The sequence below is a fragment of the Myiozetetes cayanensis genome, unplaced genomic scaffold (assembly GCF_022539395.1).
Source record: "Myiozetetes cayanensis isolate MyiCay16 unplaced genomic scaffold, myiCay2020 scf17, whole genome shotgun sequence".
NCBI classification, from domain to species: domain Eukaryota; kingdom Metazoa; phylum Chordata; class Aves; order Passeriformes; family Tyrannidae; genus Myiozetetes; species Myiozetetes cayanensis.
The window spans coordinates 6076199-6095925 of NW_026087378.1; the positions used below are offsets into that span (position 1 = coordinate 6076199).

General features: G+C 41.5%; 1 protein-coding gene and 1 long non-coding RNA gene across 8 annotated transcripts in view; one reads left to right on the forward strand and one right to left on the reverse strand.

The window, feature by feature from the left end:
• Positions 1–19727, reverse strand: part of LOC126638554 (uncharacterized) — a 1011613-nt gene that overhangs the window by 142157 nt on the left and 849729 nt on the right. The window lies entirely within an intron of this gene.
• The window catches only part of UBTD2 (ubiquitin domain containing 2), a 48386-nt gene that overhangs the window by 22147 nt on the left and 6512 nt on the right, over positions 1–19727 (forward strand). The window contains exon 2 of the mRNA XM_050312516.1: positions 4945–5181. Within this exon, the coding sequence (XP_050168473.1) occupies positions 5007–5181 (175 nt within the window). The 5' untranslated portion in view covers positions 4945–5006. The remainder of the gene's footprint in view (positions 1–4944; positions 5182–19727) is intronic.

Here is a 19727-nt window from a genome sequence, read left to right on the forward strand (position 1 = left end):
TGACAGAAAGCCCTTTGAGGCAGAAAGGTTATCCAATTTGATTATTGAGTGCTATAGTTCATGGGTATATAAGCTAGGAATTATGAAAGCTTTAGCTGGATATTGGCTTTTAGGATGAGATTTGTGTTACCAGCTGCTCCTGCTCATCTGGCCTGCTCTGGAGGAGGTGACAGTACTGTGATCCACAGTGAGAGCGACATAACAAACACACCAGCTGTTAAAGAAGTAGTTCTACGTAGACATTTTTTGACATTCTGTTAAGAAACCAATTTAAATATCCAGATTTATCTGCATAAGCTCACTCAAAAGAAGCGTAGATAACCTTACTGATTCCATTGCTTTGATGGGAAGCTGTAGAGAAGGGAAATAAACCTTCACAAATCAGGTTATAAAACAGTCTGCAAGGACTGGAGAAATATGTCTTTCCTTCTGAAAAAAAGACTTTGTAGTTTGCCAGGAGCTGAGGGGGGCAAACAGTAGTATCTACGCTGAGGATCCTGGGGTGGTGCTTTACCTGTGTAGTGAAAACACATTATATGCTGCTATAGATAGGACAGACACAGCCTGTGGCTTGTCTGCTGCTGGTTTTAGGTCACTTTGGTGTATTAAACAGAGTCACAGAATCATTTAGGTTGGAAAAGACCTCTAAGATTGAGTCCAATCTTTGACTGATCCCCACCTTGTTAACTAGACATTGGAACTGCCCAGGGAGATGGTGGTCAGACCAGAGCACTGAGTGCCATGCCAAGTTGTTTCTTAAACACCTCCAGGGGTGGTGATTTCACCACCTCCCTGGGCAGTTCCAATGTCTAGTTAACAAGGTGGGGATCAGTCAAAGCTTAGACTCAATGATCTTGGAGTTGTTGGATTCTGTGAACTTCTTACCCCTCTTTGGAATGCACTGCACCACTTGTGAGCTATTGAAGCAAGAACAACCTAACTTATTTTGGACTGTCACTAATGTGCTGATATTTTTAAAAAGTAGACTCTTAATGGTTTTCATATTCCCTTCTAAATAAATCTCTTGCCAAAAATATCAACCATTGCCATCCATTGAGACGACGAATTTCAGTATTGCCTCTGAGAGAACGTGCCTTCCTGACATTTATAAAACGATTCCTGTTTTTGAGAAGCATATTAATAATTTCTTAGTTATGTTGAAGTGATGTAAGATGAAAAATTAATGTGGATGTTACTTTCTCTTCCATATCCTGCAACCTGGTTGTGCCTCTGATGTGTATGGTCTTAAATGAAGCCTATGTTTTCTTTCGAGCTCTATTTTGCTTCCAAAGTGAGGGATAGAAAACTAACACTGTAAATACTTGACAGAGTGTTTCAGACTGTTGATGTGTGTTTCTTTATCAGCCTTATTGACAGAAAGAGGGAAAGTCCTTTGGTGTGATCCAAAACTTTGTAGAAATTCAAATAGTGATGTTCTGCTGTAGTGGCCAAAGCAAGGGGTGGAAAGTGAAATATTTGGGCCTTTTTACACATTAGGGCTTTTTATATATCTTGAGTTTCTTGTATCCCTTCTGCTCCATCTATCCACATATTTGGATGGAGATTAATATTTCTCCAGGAGAGGCATAAAGATTTTTTGGAGATTCTTGAAGCACTTCTAATAAGTTATAAACATGCTAAAGACCTTCTAAATACTGACTTGATGAAGTCAAAGATGTGTTTAAAGGCTTAGTACTGGGATGGATGGCTTGTTAGAGTGAATTAGGCATTTGTGGAGTCACTTTCTTCCACCACCCTTCTTTCTAACTTGAAAAAATAGAATTTATCCCTGGGTTTATCATCACTGCTGTCCATGTAGGAAGGATCATGTCTTCACGGAGAAGTTATTTGAGACTGTTAAGATCTCTGTCTCTTTAGTCTCTCCCCTGCTATTCTTGTCTTGTGAAGAGCAATAAATTCGGATGCTGTCTTGGGCAAAGGGGGAAGCAGGGAGAGAAATGGCCTGTTGGAGTTTCCTCCATGGTGCTGGATAACAGGCAGGCAGGGCTGGGTACAGGCAGCGCCGCCGTGACTGCGGGAAGTGCCTTTAACCTGCTTCCATAATTAATGTTTGGGGAGAAGGAAAGGGCCCTGTGGGATAAATTAGCATTCATTGAATGTACGTGCAAACAGATGTTAGCTGAAGTTGAATGGAAAAAAAGATGCCCACTGACCCAAATTTCCAACAGTGTCCTGTTCTGTCTGTCTGAAATGTTCATGCTCTGACTGCTAAGCCTTAATAAGGAAATGATTTCTTGTTCAAGTGTTTTCCCACATATGTTTTTGCCATTTCATAATATACTGTTTAATGCATGCAGGGCTGCCTCCTTCACCATTGTTTTAGGCTACCCCATCGTCATCTCCCAGCCTGTGTGTGCTCAGCTGAGACTTGGACTGGGAACAGCCAGGCTTTGCCAGGAAACTTGGTGTTTTGTAAACACTTGGGTTTGCTGTTCTGAAATCTGTTAAATGGTCAGCACTTCTTTGAAAAGCAAATGGAAGCAATCTCATGGAAGCAATCCCATGGAAACAAAGAGCAATAAATGTTTGTGGTCACTTGAAAGGATTCAGAAGTTTATTATTGTTAGTTTCTGCATGGGATACAGAATAACAGCTGGAGTCAGTATATGTGTGCCATGGGGTTGTCATTTGCTACTTTTAATTGTCATCTGACTTTGCTTCCATGCAAGTATCTCCTCCAGAGGAGACCACCAAGTTGTTTTGAGGAATGGAGCACTTCTCTTATGAGGAAAAGCAGAGAGAATTGAGATTGATCAGCCTGGAGAAGAGAAGGGGTGACCTAATTGTGGCCTCCCAGTACCTGAAGGGAGCCAACAAGAAAGATAGAGAGAGACTTTGGACAAGGGCCTGGAGTGACAGGACAAGGTGGGATGGCTTCAAACTGACAGAGAGTAGGTTTGGATTAGATGTTAGATAAAAAATCTTCCCTGTGAGGGTGGTGAGGCCCTGGCACAGGTTGCACAGAGAAGCTGTGGCTGTCCCATCCCTGGAAGTGTTCAAGGTCAAGATGGACAGAGCTTGGAGTAACCTTGGTCTAGTGGAAGGTGTCCCTGCCCATGGTAGGAGGTGAAACTGGTTGATCTTCCAACCCAGGCCATTCTGTGATTCTACTATGATTTTTTCTAATCTAGAGAAGGCTCATGCCTTTGCAATGTCACCTTACTATCAGGAATTCTTTTTAAAATCCTATTTTCAGTGACTTACACCTCAGGTTCATAAGCATGTCTGTCATTCTGAGTTATGAAGTAGATAATTTTATGGTCATATGGAGTCAGATTGTATAAGGGTGTGTGGCTGAACATTGTGTGTGTAGGTTTTATTCTCCTTAAAGCCTGTGTGAAGTTGGAATGCCTTGCTGCAACACTAGGCACTGATGGTCAACCCTAAAACCTCAGTGTTGATGGCTGTTCTGAGAACAGCTGAGTGCCCCTATGCCAAAAAAAAAAAAAATCAAGGAGAGGCAATATTTGAATTAAATACTATGTTTGCAAAATGTTACAGCCTAACTGAACTGAGTATTTCTGATACATTGACGTTTATGTCCCTCACCCCCACACACACTCTTGGCCATAAATATGGTTTTTAGTTAACTGCAGAGATAGAGCCTAAATCTTGATTAGGGACTATGAAAAATATTTGGACATTACACTATTCTTCCATTGAAAACCAGATAGATTGAGATTGAGGACAGATATGAGGCGTTTTGTCAGATATTGTCAACTTTCTCCCAGAAAAATAAGAGGGTCTGGAGACAGGGACTATTTCTTATTATCTCTAAGGATGTGCATGGGATACAGAATACTAAATTTAAACCCTTGTTTGTCCTGGTGCTCTCCCATCTGTGCAGACTATCCAGGAGCACCTGAGCAGCAGCAGCTTTGCTCTGCAGGCTTTGATATCATGGCAGCTGTGGTGCCTTGTTCCTGTAACAGATAATTTGGCCTTGGGAACGTGGATGTGGGATGACAGACAGCATCTCTTCATCCTTCCCTGGCCTGATGGTGGCTGGGGTTCCTCTGCTCTCTTGGGACAGCAATGGTTCTTCATGGAGAGCATGGAGTTGATTCTCCAGCATCCTCTTGCAGGGATACTTAATAGACTTCAATCCTGTCCAGCTTTCCCATGTTTCAGGAGCATTCAGTAATCATTACCCACTTTCTGTGGCCTGTCCCATGGAGGGGGCTGCTTGTTTTCAGCTGCAAACACACCTAAATTTAGTTTTAACTGTTGAAGGACAATTCATTTCCTCTGGAGACGTTTAAACTGTGTATTCAAGGCTTTGTGGTATTGAGCCATGGTGAGAACTGTGTTTGTGGTTTGTCACTGCTCTCCTCCCTATACTGTCCTCAAAATGGGGCTTGGAAATGGAGGAAGGAAATGGAAAAGGAAATGGAGTTTTAATGGAGTTTTCCCACGGTGTGCACTGAAGTTTGCTCTTTTTCCTTTTCTTTTCAACAGAATTTGAAATAATCCTTTATTCACTCACACAAATGAAAGAGAATGGTTTGGAACAGTCTTGACAGTGCTGGAATTTAAAGTGAGCAGAGAGTTTTAATCTACCAGCTTCATACCTATGTGATTATCTTAAGTGGCTATTACATGAAAATAGCTGTAGGTAAAATGAAACAAATTCTTTTGTGTTTATTGTGAATGAGGTAACCACTTTTTAAAGCTCGAAGGATTCTTGGATTTCCAGATGAAATCAGCAAGCAGGATGTAGCTCCTCTGTTCTTCCAAGAGGTCAAACCAACTTTGAGTTTAGGGGAAGGGAGGTGATGCCTCGGTGGAGATGGACAAAAAGAGTTCAGATTGCCCAGAAGTAAACTTCAACTCTGCAGATCCTAAACAGAAACAACCAAAGGGCACTTCAGTAATTTTGTGCTGTTATTTTTATTAATTTCCCCTCCTCTTTCTCCCCTACAGTTGCTCTCGGTCGTAATCAGCCCTTGAAGAAAGAGAAACCGAAATGGAAGAGCGATTACCCCATGACAGACGGACAGTTGCGCAGTAAGAGGGATGAGTTTTGGGACACAGCACCAGCTTTCGAAGGCCGCAAGGAGATCTGGGATGCCCTCAAGGCTGCTGCACACGCTTTCGAGAGCAATGATCACGAACTGGCACAAGCAATCATTGATGGTGCAAACATAACACTACCACATGGTAGGTGCGGCTGATGTGGATGTGACCTCTGAGAACGGTAACAGTAGGTCAAGACAAATATGTTTTTAACCCGAGAATCAGTTGAGATGGGGACACAACAGTTTAAAATACCTGTATTTTAGTATGTGCATCTTCCCAATTGGAGTTTCAAGGCAAAATCATATTAGTGTGTGAAAGGACCAAGGAAATCTGCCTTTCTATATTTACTTCGATTTGAGTGTATGATCTGGTGCATGCGATAATGCAGTTTGTGTCTGAACTTTACAGGCAACACTTGGGACTTTCTCTAATCTCTTGAAACACCTGGATGCTCGAAGGCACAATTTTCTTAACTTTTTTCCAGCTTCCCTTCGTAAGGAAGTAGATTTTTTTTTCCCGCTCCTGATTTTATGGGTTTCTTTGGCACTTGAACTGTTGGGGTTTTTTAAAGTTTCTGTTCTGAAGAGAAGAGAAAAATTTTCCCAAAAAACTTGGTGCTGGCAATCTGCTGTTAGATCTTGTGTGAGATAAATTGTAAGCCCTTGTTTTGTGTGCTTTCCCCCTTTGCTCTATTGTTCTGAATTTTGATGGAGTTTTTTTCCAGCTATATTCTCCCTTGCTCCACCAACCTGAAATTAATTATAATTCCCTTTATTCCTAACAGAAATACAGTTCAAGTTCTCTATTTAGAAAGTAATAATAATTGAATGGATTTTTAGCTTTGGTAACTTGTAACAATCAATATGAAATTAAAAACAAACACAAAAATGCACACACACAGCCCCCCACCAAGCCCCACAGAAAGAACGCCCCCCTGCCCCAAAAAACCAAAACCAAAAAAACCAAACAAAACCTAAAAACCCCAAACAAACAAAACCAACAAACCACACGACAACAAAAATAAACAAAAACCCCAAAACATAAAAACCCACCAAAACCAATACACATAGACACAAAAAAATCATCCACCACCCCATAACAGAGCACACTAAATAGGAGCAGCATAAGTCCTGGTTAGGTTCTGCTTGGTGTCCCCTTTTCCATAAGGGACATGAAAAGCCTTGCACCAAATAATGAGTATTATTTTGAATTTTTATCCGGGATCTTGAGTTTACTAGTGATTTTTGTACCCATGAAATTGCATTAAATGCTTTTTATTCAACTGTCTGCTTTTGACACTTGTCTTGTGCATCAGCTGTTTGCATAGCTCTCCATGCAGTGTGACCTTTCCACTACAGAGAAAGCTACTTCTTTTAGAAATTCAAGTATTTCTTAGCCATCAAGCATTGTTAGTGCCATGTCTGAATAGATTATGAATAAAAGCCTTCCATTTATGGGCTCAGTAATGTCTTTTCTCAGCAAACTGAGCTTTTCTCAAGGCAGGTAGAACAAGTAAACTGTCCTTGTTCTGAGTGACACCAACAACCTCTGTGGTTTTGTTTACAAAAAGCTCATTTTTTGCAAAGTTTGGAAAGAAGGGAAAATAGCTGTGGAGAAATCCAGCTTCAGTGTCTGCATTAGGATCCAGTCTGTGCCTACCTGACCTTCCCCCATGGACTTATCCATGGAACTGCTGAACAGCGCCCGGCATGGGGTGGTCTGTCCTTCCACCCTGACCTGGGCTGGGTGGGGACCCAAAGCATGGCAGGGGACCACTGTCACTTCTGAAATTCATCTTTTATACCCTTTTTATTGTCTGTAGCTCTTTACCTGACCGGGCAGCAAGTACAAATCCAGGTCAGGGTCTGTCTTCTGTACCAAAGTTAGGATGAAAGTTACAACCTCAAACTGTGCCAGGGGAGGTTCAAGTTGGACATCAGGAAAAATTTCTTCATGGAAAGAGTTGTCAGGCATTGGAAGGGGCTGCACAGAGAGGTGGTAGAGTTCCCATTCCTGGAGGTGTTCGAGGAACAACTGGATGTAGCACTCAGTGCTCTGGTCTGATTGACGAGGTGGGAATCGGTCACAGGTTGGACTCGATGATCTTGAAGGTCTTTTTCAATCTTAATGATTCTGTGAAAATCAAAATGCCTCCTGAAATAACACCTAATTGACAATGTGCAATTTTGTCTTCTGGTCCACCAGAAGCTGTAGTATAAACTGCTCAGGAACACTGGAGTGTCTCCTTGCAGTTTAGCATTGTTCCTTTAAATACGAAGCAAAGGAAAATGTGCTGCTCAGGTTGTGCAGGAGAACACTCTGTATTTCTCAAAGAAAGCAACTGTTTAGGAAGATGATGTGTGAAAGTCAAGATTTTTATTTTGCCCCTAAATAAAAATACATCTGGCAGTGTAGCTCTGGCATTTTTGTGTGTGAAAACTTGTATTTGTGATTGGAATCAAAGGACATCTTTCCTTTGATTTCTAAGCTCTCCAAAGAATCTTGATTCCTAAGGAAAACCAGCATCAACTAAAGTAAATTCCTTAAACTCTATTGAAAAAAATGAGAGATTTTTAGCTAATTTGTTCTTCTCCCAAAGGATGAGCTCATCTGCAAAATGATGCAATACCATGAGACTGTGGCGTTTCTTCTCGTTTATTTTCTGTGTGTACAACAGAGGGCTTAAAAAACCCAAACTAAACCCTACATCTACATTTTGCTGTCCCTGCAGGGTAACATTGTTGTGTGTGTGCGTTCAAGCCATGTATTACTTACAAAATTAAACCTTGCGGGAAGTGGAGGAGTGAGAGGAGGGGGCTGAGGAGTAAGGACTGACAGATACAGATTTTGCAGATAGAGATTTGGGCTTAGCTGATGCTGCAAAAATAAAATTGCTTTTTTTATTCCAGAATCCTATAGGAAAGGGAGGGGGAAACCACATCTCTTCTAAGACTGTGTTCAGTCAGACATCTCACTTGTCTAATCTGTGTGAGGAAGGCTCTAACCAGCGTAATTTTTCTAATGGATGCCTTTTGCTGTCTTCAGCGGTTAAAAATAGCATGTAAGAAGTATTAAATAAATAAATAAGCTTGTGGGATGGGCTTAGCACTTCTCATCTATCTTGGGTGACTCTGTGGGATGGATTTAAAAATAGAAATAACGCTATCACCAATTTATACCTTTTTTTTTCCCTGATGTCTTAAAGTAGCACATTCTCCATATTTTATTAATGAGTCCATTTAAATTTAATGAAGACCAGTTTTACATATTCTCAGCTATCAAACAGGAAATGTTGGAGTGTGTAGTATTTTATTAGGATCTGCACCAAATGCTAGTGTTGAGCTGGACTTGTCCTGAGTGTAGTTAATATTAATTGCAATCTGTCTGGGGTGGAGTTTTTAAATTTCAGGATGGACACTTAATCTGCTGTAGCAGAGTTACCAGGATATTAGTTTTAGCTCCTTTAATGCTGTTTGAATGATAAAAGGAACACAGCTCCTGTGGCTCCCAGCAGGCTTTTACAGTGAGCAGCCTTGCAGGGCTGGCTCTTTGTGTACAAGCACAACTGTCACATTTACTGTGTGCAACACTTGAGATCATGAAAAGTGGGGATGTGAGTGTTTAACTTAAATGCTGGGGAAGAGTAAGTGAAATTACTGAAATGCTCCTGCTGTCACTAGAGTGTTTTCTTCCCCTTTGGGTGCAATATTAAATAGATAAGCATGAAAAAAACTCCCAGAACAAAAAAAAAAAAAACCTCAAAGCAACAGCAGCAGTGTGGAGAAAACATGGTATGCTTTGGCCCCCCAGCCCAGATACGAACTCCTAATTGCAGCAAAACTCTTTTCTCCCTATTGAATCAAACAGAATCCCAGAATCATTTAGGTTGGAAAAGACCTCTGAGATCATCAAGTCCAACCTGTGCCCGACAACCACCTTGTCAACTGGACCAGAGCATGAGTGCCACATCCAGTTAATCCTTGGACACCTCCAGGGATGGTGACTCCACCACCTCCCTGGGCAACCCCTTCCAATGCCTGACCACCCTTTCCATGAAGAAATTCTTCCTGAGCTGTAACTATGCATCATTCTGTGATATTTGCTGCCTTTGGGCCTAATGTTTCCCTGCACTAAAGAGCAGCTTTTAATGGCTGTGCCTGCAGTCCTGCATCTCTCCGTGCACCACCTCCCCTTTGTGTGTGCTGAGCTTTCTGAGCCTGTTGTTGTTTAAAAGCCCATGTGTTGCATCATGGACCAGCCATCCCTTAGGGCTCAGCCACATCTCAGTGTAGGATTCACCTGCTCCTGACTGATCTAGTTTGGATTCTGGGTGTTTTGAGCACTTTTCAGTATAAGTCAATAAATAAAGTTACCCTCTGCTATGTTGAAAACTCCATTTTTATTTTATGTTGATGAAAAACTCCATTTATTGACCCCATTCATGTTATTTTATGTTGATGAAAAACTCAGCAAGAGCTGGCAGTGTGCACTCACAGCCCAGCAAGGCAGCCATTAGTATTTAAATTTGTACAGTAATTCAGAAATATCTACAACAAAATGATACAGTAGATGTTTAATACTGACCATTTCATGTATATCTCCTGTAAAATAAGTAGCTTCAGACCTGGAACTCTGCAATTTTTGCAGTCCTTTTTGTGTGATGGCAATATTGCATTTACCTGCTGTATTGAGGAATCTGTGATTGAGAGAATCTGTACAGTAAATTTTGCTGTGGCATCTTTAGCATTTAAATTGAATCCCCTGTGAACTGCTGCCTCTTAAGCCACAAGGTCCTTGTGGTTTTTCTCTCTTGTGCCTGCAAACTACTGAATTCATTGCTTAGCCTTTGCTGGCGTTTAAGGCTGTAGGAATTGCTTTCTCAGTAGCTTATTTTTCTGAAGAGATTTTTTAATTGTCATTGAAAATTGTACTTTTTATGGATTACATTGTCTACACACATGTGAAATGTTGGACAATGTTTTTCTGTGAGGATATAGAATACTCGGTCAGGTTTCTCTAAATGTCTCTTTAAAAGGGTAGTGAATGGTATTTTGGTGACTGTGGCTGTCTAATTTTAGATTTCAGCAGAGTTATGAAAGCTTTGGGAGGTCTGACTATCAAAGCGAGTCTGTCAATATGATCAGCAGTAGTACTGAGATGAGAATGCAGGCTGTAAAAGTTAAGGGAACTAAAATCTTTCTCTAGTGAATATCATAAAATTTACAGTTGAGCCTACTAGTTTGTTGCTTTTTGAGTTTAGTTGAGGATTTTTTTTTTTTTTACTAAACTGCTCGGGAGAAAGCAGTTATGAGTTCGAGGGAAGATTTTTCTATTTTGTTCTTACTTCAGGTAAAAAAAATAACAAAAGTAAGGGATTAAACCCGAAAATTGCTGGTGTCTTGCAAGGAACCAGACTAGCTGCTGCTGGCACTGAAGATGTGTGTGCCTTAGGAGAGGGCTTGTATTTTGTTTTTTCTTCTACACATCAGTGTCTATTTTTAAGAGTTGTTGACGTCAAGTTCCCTCCGTAGGTTTAGCTTTACCGAAGTGATTAGTGAATACATTGAGTCAAGCTTTCACAAGACTTCACCCAGCCTGTTTTAAGATTTTCCTGCCACTGTGAGTGCACAGCACCAATGGATACTCTGGAAAAGGGTTGCCTGCCCAGGTGAGAGCTGCAGTCCCAGTTTCCATGGTGTGCGCTACAAGTTTTGGCCACTCTGGTGTTTTCAGTCTCATCATCGTGTTACTCTGAAGCACAGCACGAGGCTGTGACAAGTGTGAAAAGCTATGCTGCAATCCAACTGCTGGATGGGCTCCTGCTCTGGGCCCCTGCCAAGCAGTGGGGGAGATCAGCTCATCTTCAAAATCCATTTCATGGAGCAGCTTTGCACACACTCCTGCTGCCCTCTCTGTCCTCAGAAAGTACTTCCTGCTGCTGAGAAATCTCTGAAATGCTCTGGCTGTTTCACTTCTGCTCAGGCACAGTAATTGCTTTTTCATTAGAAGATTTCATCTAAATCAGGTATCTTCAACCAGTGGCCTCCAGGCTCTGTGCTCCCTGCTTGGACAGCAAATTAAACCTGCCCCATCCTACTTCCTGGTGGCTGCTTGGAGCCAGTCAGCAGGGTGGCAGCTCCTCCTCCTCTGCTGTCTCTTGCCTTGGTGACTCTCAGCATTTTCTGTGTCTGTCATTGAGCCGGCACACCTGGAAAAATGACTTATTGCTCTTAGGAAATGCTCTTGGGAAATGTCGTGTTGGTTCCAGTGAAGGACGTGTACTGGATTCTTTCTAACCTTGAAACCAGACTGTTTTCTCAACCTCTTCAGTCCAGAGCTACAATTAAGATGATGCTTTCCATCATTTCTGCTGTGATTAATATTTTTAAAATAGATGCACGACATCCTATCTGAGGGATGCTGAATTTCCATGTTTTCTTCAAAAGGACTGTCGAATCAAAGCATCAGGATGTAAAGCAATTGTGGCTGGATGAAATATTTATATATCTAAGTGCAGGTTAGGAACTATCAACCCTTCAGATAAAAACCTGCTTATGGCTACATCCTACAGTTGTTTTCCTTAAATATCTTTAACTTCTGCTCTTGGTTTTTGAAAGGTATTTTGAGAAGCTTTGTCAACATAATTGCTTGGGCTCTTCTCAAGTCTCTTCCTCCGTAGCACTTGCCCATCCATTTCCTGTCTTTGGTTTCAGTTTGCCTTTTCTGGTGTGGGGAGGACAACTGTGCAACACTGTTTTCAGAACTGCTTTTTTTTAAAACCAATAATGTGTGACCAGGAAATTGCAGGTGACTCCCTTAAGAGGAAAAAAAACCACAACAAAATCAAAGCAACAAACCAAACCTTACTGTACATAATGGCTTAAAATAAACCCAGACTCATGAAAAAAAAAAATCTCAAATTCTTCATATAAGAAGCTGCTTGTTGATTTGTGTGTTGCAGATGTTCTGGACAGGAGTATGTCTGGTTTAAGTGAATAATAGTCCTCTGCTATCTGATAGTGGTCAGGACATGATGTCTAGTTTATTAGATATTTTCCCAGGACTGGACATTTACTCCATCACTGGCTGCTTACAGCAGGGGAACTGGATATCTACCTTATCTGCCTTGCTGTCTGCTAGTAAAATGAGAAAAAGAAAGATGAAGTGTTCAAAATTTATTCCTCACTGAAAAGCCCATGAGAGCCCCCTTGGTGCTGCCTTCCCTGTACAAAGATGATCTGCAGGGGGTTTCCTTGCTTCTGTAATTGACCGTGTTTTGTGCTAAATGTGGTATTGCTGAAGGAATTGGTGTCCTCCACAGTGTCTCAGTTTGGTAAATGAGGGGCTTAGCCAGACCTTGGGTGTCTCACTTGCTCCTTGCACATCCTGCTCCTCCTCCTATCATGATCTCCAGTTGACAGTGGCTGTGACACTTGTCATCTTTTACTGGTTTAGCTTCAGGTATTTTAATAATAGGAAGATGGAAACTTTTCTCCAAGACCAAGGCAAAATGGTTATTATGGTCAGAAGGGTCTGAGTCACAGAAGGCTTCTCCCTTTAGCCTGGCACCCTTTCAGGGGCAGATAAAGGGAAGTTGTACCTGAGGTGTGTTGCAGACAGCATGGGCAGTACTCACTGGAGGTATTTTAATACTTTTAAATCTCCCACAGCCGCCTCCTATAAATACCTTGGAACGGTAACTTCAGGTCATTACTGGGCTTCAGAAAATGTGTTACAGGAAGATTGACCTCTGGAAAAATACTGATTTCTAAGAAGTTTTGTTTTTTCCTGAGTTTGTTTGGACCTGGAGCTGGTGGTTGCTTTTTGCTGACAGACATCGCTGAGAAGCCCAGTGGGCTTTGCTTTTTTGCTGATACATGTCTGAGCCCAGTCCAGAGTAAGCAGTGTTTGCTTTGTAGTGTTACTGCAAAGAAAACTTGCAACAAAATGAACTGTGTGTTTCCATATGTGTTTTGACTACTAGTCATTATACAGAAATAATGAAATCTCAGCGGTGCCTTTAATGATTCCCGGGTGATCAAGTAAGATTTTTATAGAAGGTCATAGCTGCAGGAAGGCCTTGAATTTTTAACCTTTTCAGGCTCTCACCATCTGTGCAGATCCCCAAAGCCTCTGCTCTGTGCACATTCAGGGCATGATACACCACTGACTAACATGCAGTCTTCTACCTTTATGCTTAATCAATATTTTTCTTCTCTTTTTTATTATAAATAAGGTCACTCTGAAGGAGCAGCACCTTGTAGGTGCAGAGCACGTTGAATGGCTTAAAGCAGTGCTGCAGCTTTCTGTTGCTTCAAATCTTCCCTGTAGCCTCCTTTAATCCCCTCCACCCCCACAGCTTTAAACAGCCTTGTGTTGTAGTTTTATTTTAGAATGTGGGCACTAATGTGGGATTGTGTCAGTTTGCTTGACCTCCCTGGAGCCTTTAACATTTTTGCTGGTTATCCTTGGAGACTGAGCATGCAAATGAATGACTTCCATGCTCATTAGCAGGTCTTTGAATGGCAGCACAGGGATACAGGCAAGTTTGGGAGCAGAGAGAACAAAACACTACAGGGCAAACCTTTGTCTGGGTCGTTCTGTGCTTTTCTATCCCTTGCTGCATATAGGTAGTTTGTGGGGAAAAATTGTTTAGTCTTAGACAGTAGTTTTCCACATCTGTTCTCATTTCAAACTGATGTGAGACCTCTCTGCTCTCCATAAAAGCCAACATTTGCTTTTGTGCTCAATCTAAAGGTTGTCTCTGCTACTCTGCAAGCTGGAGCTATAATAAGTGTTATCTCACACCAATTCTCCATTCATAGCCACTTTGAGCTCAGATTAAACTGTCTCAAATGCCATTTTGCTGCCCAGAATGGGCACTGTGCTGGGCAGGGGATTGTTTGAAGGTTGAGCACACTGTCCACGGTCACACAACAGAGGTGGAGCAGCTCGAGTTGGTGTGGTCGCGAGTTCCTAATTGAACATCCCTGCATAGGATGGTCTTAGCATGGTCAGACTGTGCCTTCTCTCTACACAACTACCTGAAAAGAGGTTGTAGCCAGGTCAGGGCCCTTTTTATAGGCAACCAGCGACAAGACGAGAGGAAACAGCCTCAAGGTGTGCCAGAGGAGGTTCAGGTTGGACATCAGGAGGAGTTTCTCACAGAAGGGGTTGTCAGGCATTGGAAGGGGCTGCTCGGTGACGTGGTGGAGTCACCATCCCTGGAGGTGTTCAAGGAACAACTGGACGTGGCACTTTGTAGACCTGCAAAGGGAGCAAAAACTGCACAAGTCTGTGGTTGGCAAGGAAAAGGAGTATCTCTCTCAGTTGTATAAACCACTTTTGTTAACTTCCCATTTGGTTTTTCATTTTAACCATATTAGTCGTAGGATTTGGGATGCTGAGTGCTAGGTGTTCACTCTGGGTTTACGGGAACAACAGACTACTTAAAACTTCAATAGTAACAAAGGCATTAACAACTTCTTTAAAGCTGAGTTCATCTTCTGTGCAGCCTCACACTGAACAGCTAATCTGGTGACTTCAATCATTGCGATACGATACAGGCTCAGGTGATTGTGATACTCTGCTTTTTCTTCTTTTTCCTCCAAATCCCCCCACCCTCTTTAAGAAAATAAATAACGGAGAAGAGCATATGTAAATGAGAAGGGTATACACAGAAGCTCTTTCAACCAGATTTTTTTTTAAATTTTTATCTAAGAGGCCTGTCTAGCCAGGCATCTATTTTAATGACATGCAAAACACCATAGTAGATGAATACTTCATTAGTAAAATGACTTGTCATCCTTGAACCCTGATGTAATGTTCATGCAATATTAGATCCAAGTTTTAGAGAGATAATACAGAAGTGGCAGTACATATGGTATTGCTAACATGACAGCTACCAGGCATTAATACATAATTGACTTTATCAAACCTCATTTGGATAAATAAGGACTCACCAATGGATCCATCTGTTCTAGGTTTAGTATTGTGACAAAAGCCTATGAGGAAAGGGATGGCGAAACTTACTGTAAGGGATGCCATGACTGGATGACATTCCAAACCCACCTGGGTGTGTTCCTGTGTAACCTGCTCTAGATGCCCCTGCCTTGGCAGGGCAGTTGGACTGGATGATCTCCAGAGGTCCCTTCCAACCCCAGCTATTCTGTGATTATAGCAAAAGCATCTATGTAGGATGGTTGAGGTTGAAAGGGACCTCAGGAGTCTGTGCAGTACAACCCTCTGCTGTAAGTGTGTCTCAGGTTATTCCCCTGCAGATTCTTTTCAGGCAGCTGAACGTGCATTATTTTATCAGGGATCTTGGAGCCCGGGTGAGTTTTCTAAAGAACATCCAAGCATGGAGGTGAGCACGAGCAGTGCAATAGCTGATGGAACCAGCTAAGAAGTAGTTCTCCTGGCAGAGAACAGGATGAGAGGATTACAAAGGCAGTAGCAGTCTCTTAATTTTCTCCCTCTTTCCCTTGTTGTAATGCACCAAGCACAATTCCCATCTGTCTTGTGCCAGTTGCCACAAGCAGGAGTGAGCTGGTCCCTGCTCACCAAGCAACTCCTGAAGCACTGGGATCTCCTGCTGGCTCTGGGAGTTGTTCTCCATTGTGGAACTGAGCCAGACCGATAATGTTCCCATAATGGAAGAGCTGTTTTTCAGTGCGTTTGAAATGAGAATTATTAAATGCTTAATACTCATTATCTCCAAACCTCATTCTTTAGGAAGCTGGAATAAGTTCTTTATTATAAAGAGAGGGTGAAGATGACAGCAGAGCTGTGTTGTGTAAGCAGCTGTGCTGGGGCTTAGGAGACAGACTTGTACCTTTGTGTGGTAGCTTTATGGTAGTTTAAATTTGCATAACCCATGGAAATTTAGCATGGAAGAAACATGGGAGAGTGCTTATATGTGTGGTTTATTATCAAGTGCTTCATACACATGATTAATTATTACAGCTGCTTTATTGTCCTCTGTATGTGGTGCAAGGCACAGGCTTGCACGAGTATTCCCACGCGGTGCCCTCCGCAAAACAGGAGAGCCACAGTTGGTAACTGCAGCATTGAGCTGTTTGGGTCGTTATTAAGTCAGAAAAAGCTTCTTTCTCTTAAATCCTCCCAGTTTGTGATGGGTGTAGGTGAGCTGGAGCAAGCCACTGCATGTTTGCACTTGTTTGTCTCAATCCTGTTCAGTGCTGTGCTCAAAGTCACCCTTCACCGCTCTCGCGTGCTGTTGACGTCAGTACACGTTTTATTTTTATTTCTTATAAGATCTTGTGTTTCCCAGCTGTGACCAGGAATCTGCAACTAATAAAGACGAAGAGATAGTTCAGCTTTTCTGCCTCAGCCGTTGCTCTCTAGGAACAGCTGTACTGTAAGACCCAGAAGACAACCCCCTTGTTTTCTTCATGGATTTCAGGCAATACTGATCTATGTTGGGTTCAAATCAATAGTCTACAGGTGAAAGCTCTGCTATTGCCAATTTATTCAGCAATCCAGGCTCAGCTTGCGTTTGGAATGGAGTTTTTCAGTAAGAAAAACAAATGAACCAGCTGTTCCTTGGGCAAAGTGTGTTATACACAGACACTCAGGCTCCTTAAATTAGCTTAGTCTCATTGCAATGCTAGATTTTGTGTTGTGTTGTTGTAATTTCTCTTCCCGCAGCAAGTCTGTCTGGGGGAAGGGAAGAGAAGATGGAAATCTGCTCAGTTTTTAAGTTTTGTGTGCTTCTGAACAATCCTCCTCAAAACTGCTCTAAAGCTTAAAGAAATAGAAGGCACCTCATGAAGAGAAAGCAAGAAATTTGCTGCTTTTTCTTGAAGAGAATGGTGTGCAGCTTTAAGGAAATGCCAAAATGCCATTAAAACTCATTAAAACGTTTTAATGTTTTCAGATATATGTGGCCATGTATGCCTGACTCAATAACTCCTGCAAAAGTTTACCTTCATATCATTTCGGTCTCTTGAACTGCTGGTCCCTCTATGTGTGCAGAAGGACACTTAAGTCCAAACTCTGAACTGCTTAGGGGTGGAAGCAGTATTTCCTAGTCCTTTTTTAGTATTTTCCCTTACCAATCTTGTGAAATATTTCCATCCTAATAATCATAGTAAAACAAAGTTTTTATGGCCTGCAAGGCAATTAATTTCAAAATGTTCCAATTCCTTATGCTTGATCATCACATCTGGTTATTTTTCCCCCTGAAATTCTCAAGCTGTCTCCTACCTGGGTAACAACCAACAAGAAGGTCTGCCTTGCAACTCCTTCTAGAATTCCTCACTCTCAAAGTGAGGTATTACTTTTGAAATATTAAAATAATCCCATCTGCTGTGTTTAGCATTGTATCTTTTTTCTATCTGACTTGTAATGAGCCTGTAAAGTGAAATTCCCTAACTGTGTAGCAGCATCAATACTGAATGACTCTAGAATCATAGAATCAAAGAATATCCTGAGTGGAAGGGATGCACAGGGAGCATCAGGAAACGGCCTCAAGCTGTGCCAGGGGAGATTCAGGTTGGACATCAGGAGGAATTTCTTCACAGAAAGGGTTGTCGGGCATGGGAAGGGGGCTGTCCAGGGAGGTGGTGGAATTCCCATCCCTGGAGGTGTTTGAGAAATGACTGGATGTGGTACTTTGTAGATGTTGGAGATCTTGGAGGTCTTTTCCAACCTAAATGATTCTGTGATTCTTTGGAGGTGAGGACCAACATAACCTCATCTCCTTGGAGCTCTTGCCTGGCCTTCAGTAGGTGTGGAGCAATTGGTAAGGAGGGGATATCATTGTAAAGTCTCTTCTGCTCACAGTAATCATCTTCTGTACTTTAATCAATGTATCTGGTCTTGAAAGCCCATGAGTGGTAGGTAATAAGACTTCAGAGTCTTAGGGACATTTTTACCAGTATGAGTGGATGAATGGGATTACTGATGGGGTTTATAGTAACCTGTTCTTACATTAACAGTTTGTTATAAATTGTTTCTCAGTCTGGGATGGGACTGTGGGATTTTATTGGCAAGAGGTTTCCTCTGCTCTGTCTTTTTTCATTTAAATACAGACCTCCAAGTTAGCTGCTGTTTTAAAGGATTTGTTTTAATATTGCTTATCTGATTGTGATTAAGTAATCCTGTGTTTATAGCATATACTTTGACCTTGATGTTAGTTCAGCTGGGCAATGATATAGATGATGAAGAAATTCCTTAGCAAGCTCACCCGATGGTATTTAAAATTAACTCTTTAATATGCTATTCTAAAGTAGCAGCATTGTTTTTAGGATGCATGGCTTTTAAAGAAAGGTGTTGCTGGCAAATTGAAAGGCTGTTGAAGTTTCAGTTTTTGCTTTTTTTTTAGCAGCAAATTACATCTACTTGTTTCTGTGTCCAGAATTTAGTACTGTGACATTTAGCAAATAGATGAGGCGTACAGAATGAAGTGAACATTGTAAAACAAAACTGAAGTGTGGGAACTTCAGGCTTTAGTTCGTAAATGGCAAAGAACCATGAAAGGGATGGATCCAGTATAGTTTTGATAAAAGCTGGTTTGCTCTGAGATTCATAAGTGATACAAGAGTATAATGAGTTGATATAACTATATTTTTCCAGATCTCCTTTTTTGTTTTGCTCTCTCACTAAATCTCAGGTTCTACGTGCCTTGTGCTGCCTGTACAAACAGAATAGCCTCAAACAGTAGATGCATCTAAAACATTGGTCTTTTAGCCAAAGATTTCCACTGTGTATTTTTATGAACACAAATAATCTTTTAAAAAAAAAGGGGGACTTCTGTCTAAAAGATTTCCAGCCATTGCAGTGGGCTGAGTGACACAGTACATCCCCAGTTAAAATTTTATATGTAGTAATTTTGCTGATCAAACAGCAAAGTTCAAGACAACTCACTGTCAGCATGAAAAAACCTCCAATTAAATAAAACCCCTACATTTCTAACAAGGAGCAGTTGGCTGTTGTGCACAGAACTGCCAAGTCAAAGAGGTTTTATAATATTCTGTAGCTCAAGGACTTGGCTCCTCTTCAAATATTTCCAGCTCCAAAAGGATGGGTAATTTGGCAAGTGGCTGTGCCCCCTCTAGGGGCAAAAATGTTGAAATTTGTTATAGCAGGTAAATTCAAAATGGTTTGCTTGGAGTGTGAATAGGTGAGGTTTTTAACCACAGTAAGAAGGGATTTCTATGATTTGGTATGCAGCTTCCTCAACATCTCTGTTTCCTGCATCACTGTGCAGCAGGGCTCTGATTTTGGCCTTCTCTTGCTCTTAAAATGGTATGAAAAATATGCTGCTGCTTTTCCAGGATAGTACTTGAAATATATTTTATTAAGTCATACTGTGAAAAATTCAGCTCGTGTTTGATACTGCAGTGTCTGTTATAATCCTTGAGCTGTGCTGTGCCCTTTACCATTTTGGGGAGGAAGAATTCCATATGCAGCCTTGAACACAAACACACAGATTATCCCAAGGAACCTCTCAGGAGTCTAGGGAAGTAAAAATCACTCCTGAAACTTCAGGGTTTTGAATATGGGAGTTACAGATGCTTTGCAAATATAAAGTGCATGCTGGGTGTCGTCACTCTAGTGGTGACTCCGTACGGAACCGCAGAGTTGTCTGACTTGGGTGGTCGTGTTTGTTTGTTCTGGCAGTGCTCACTAAAACATGAGTCCTGTATGAAACAGTTTCAGAA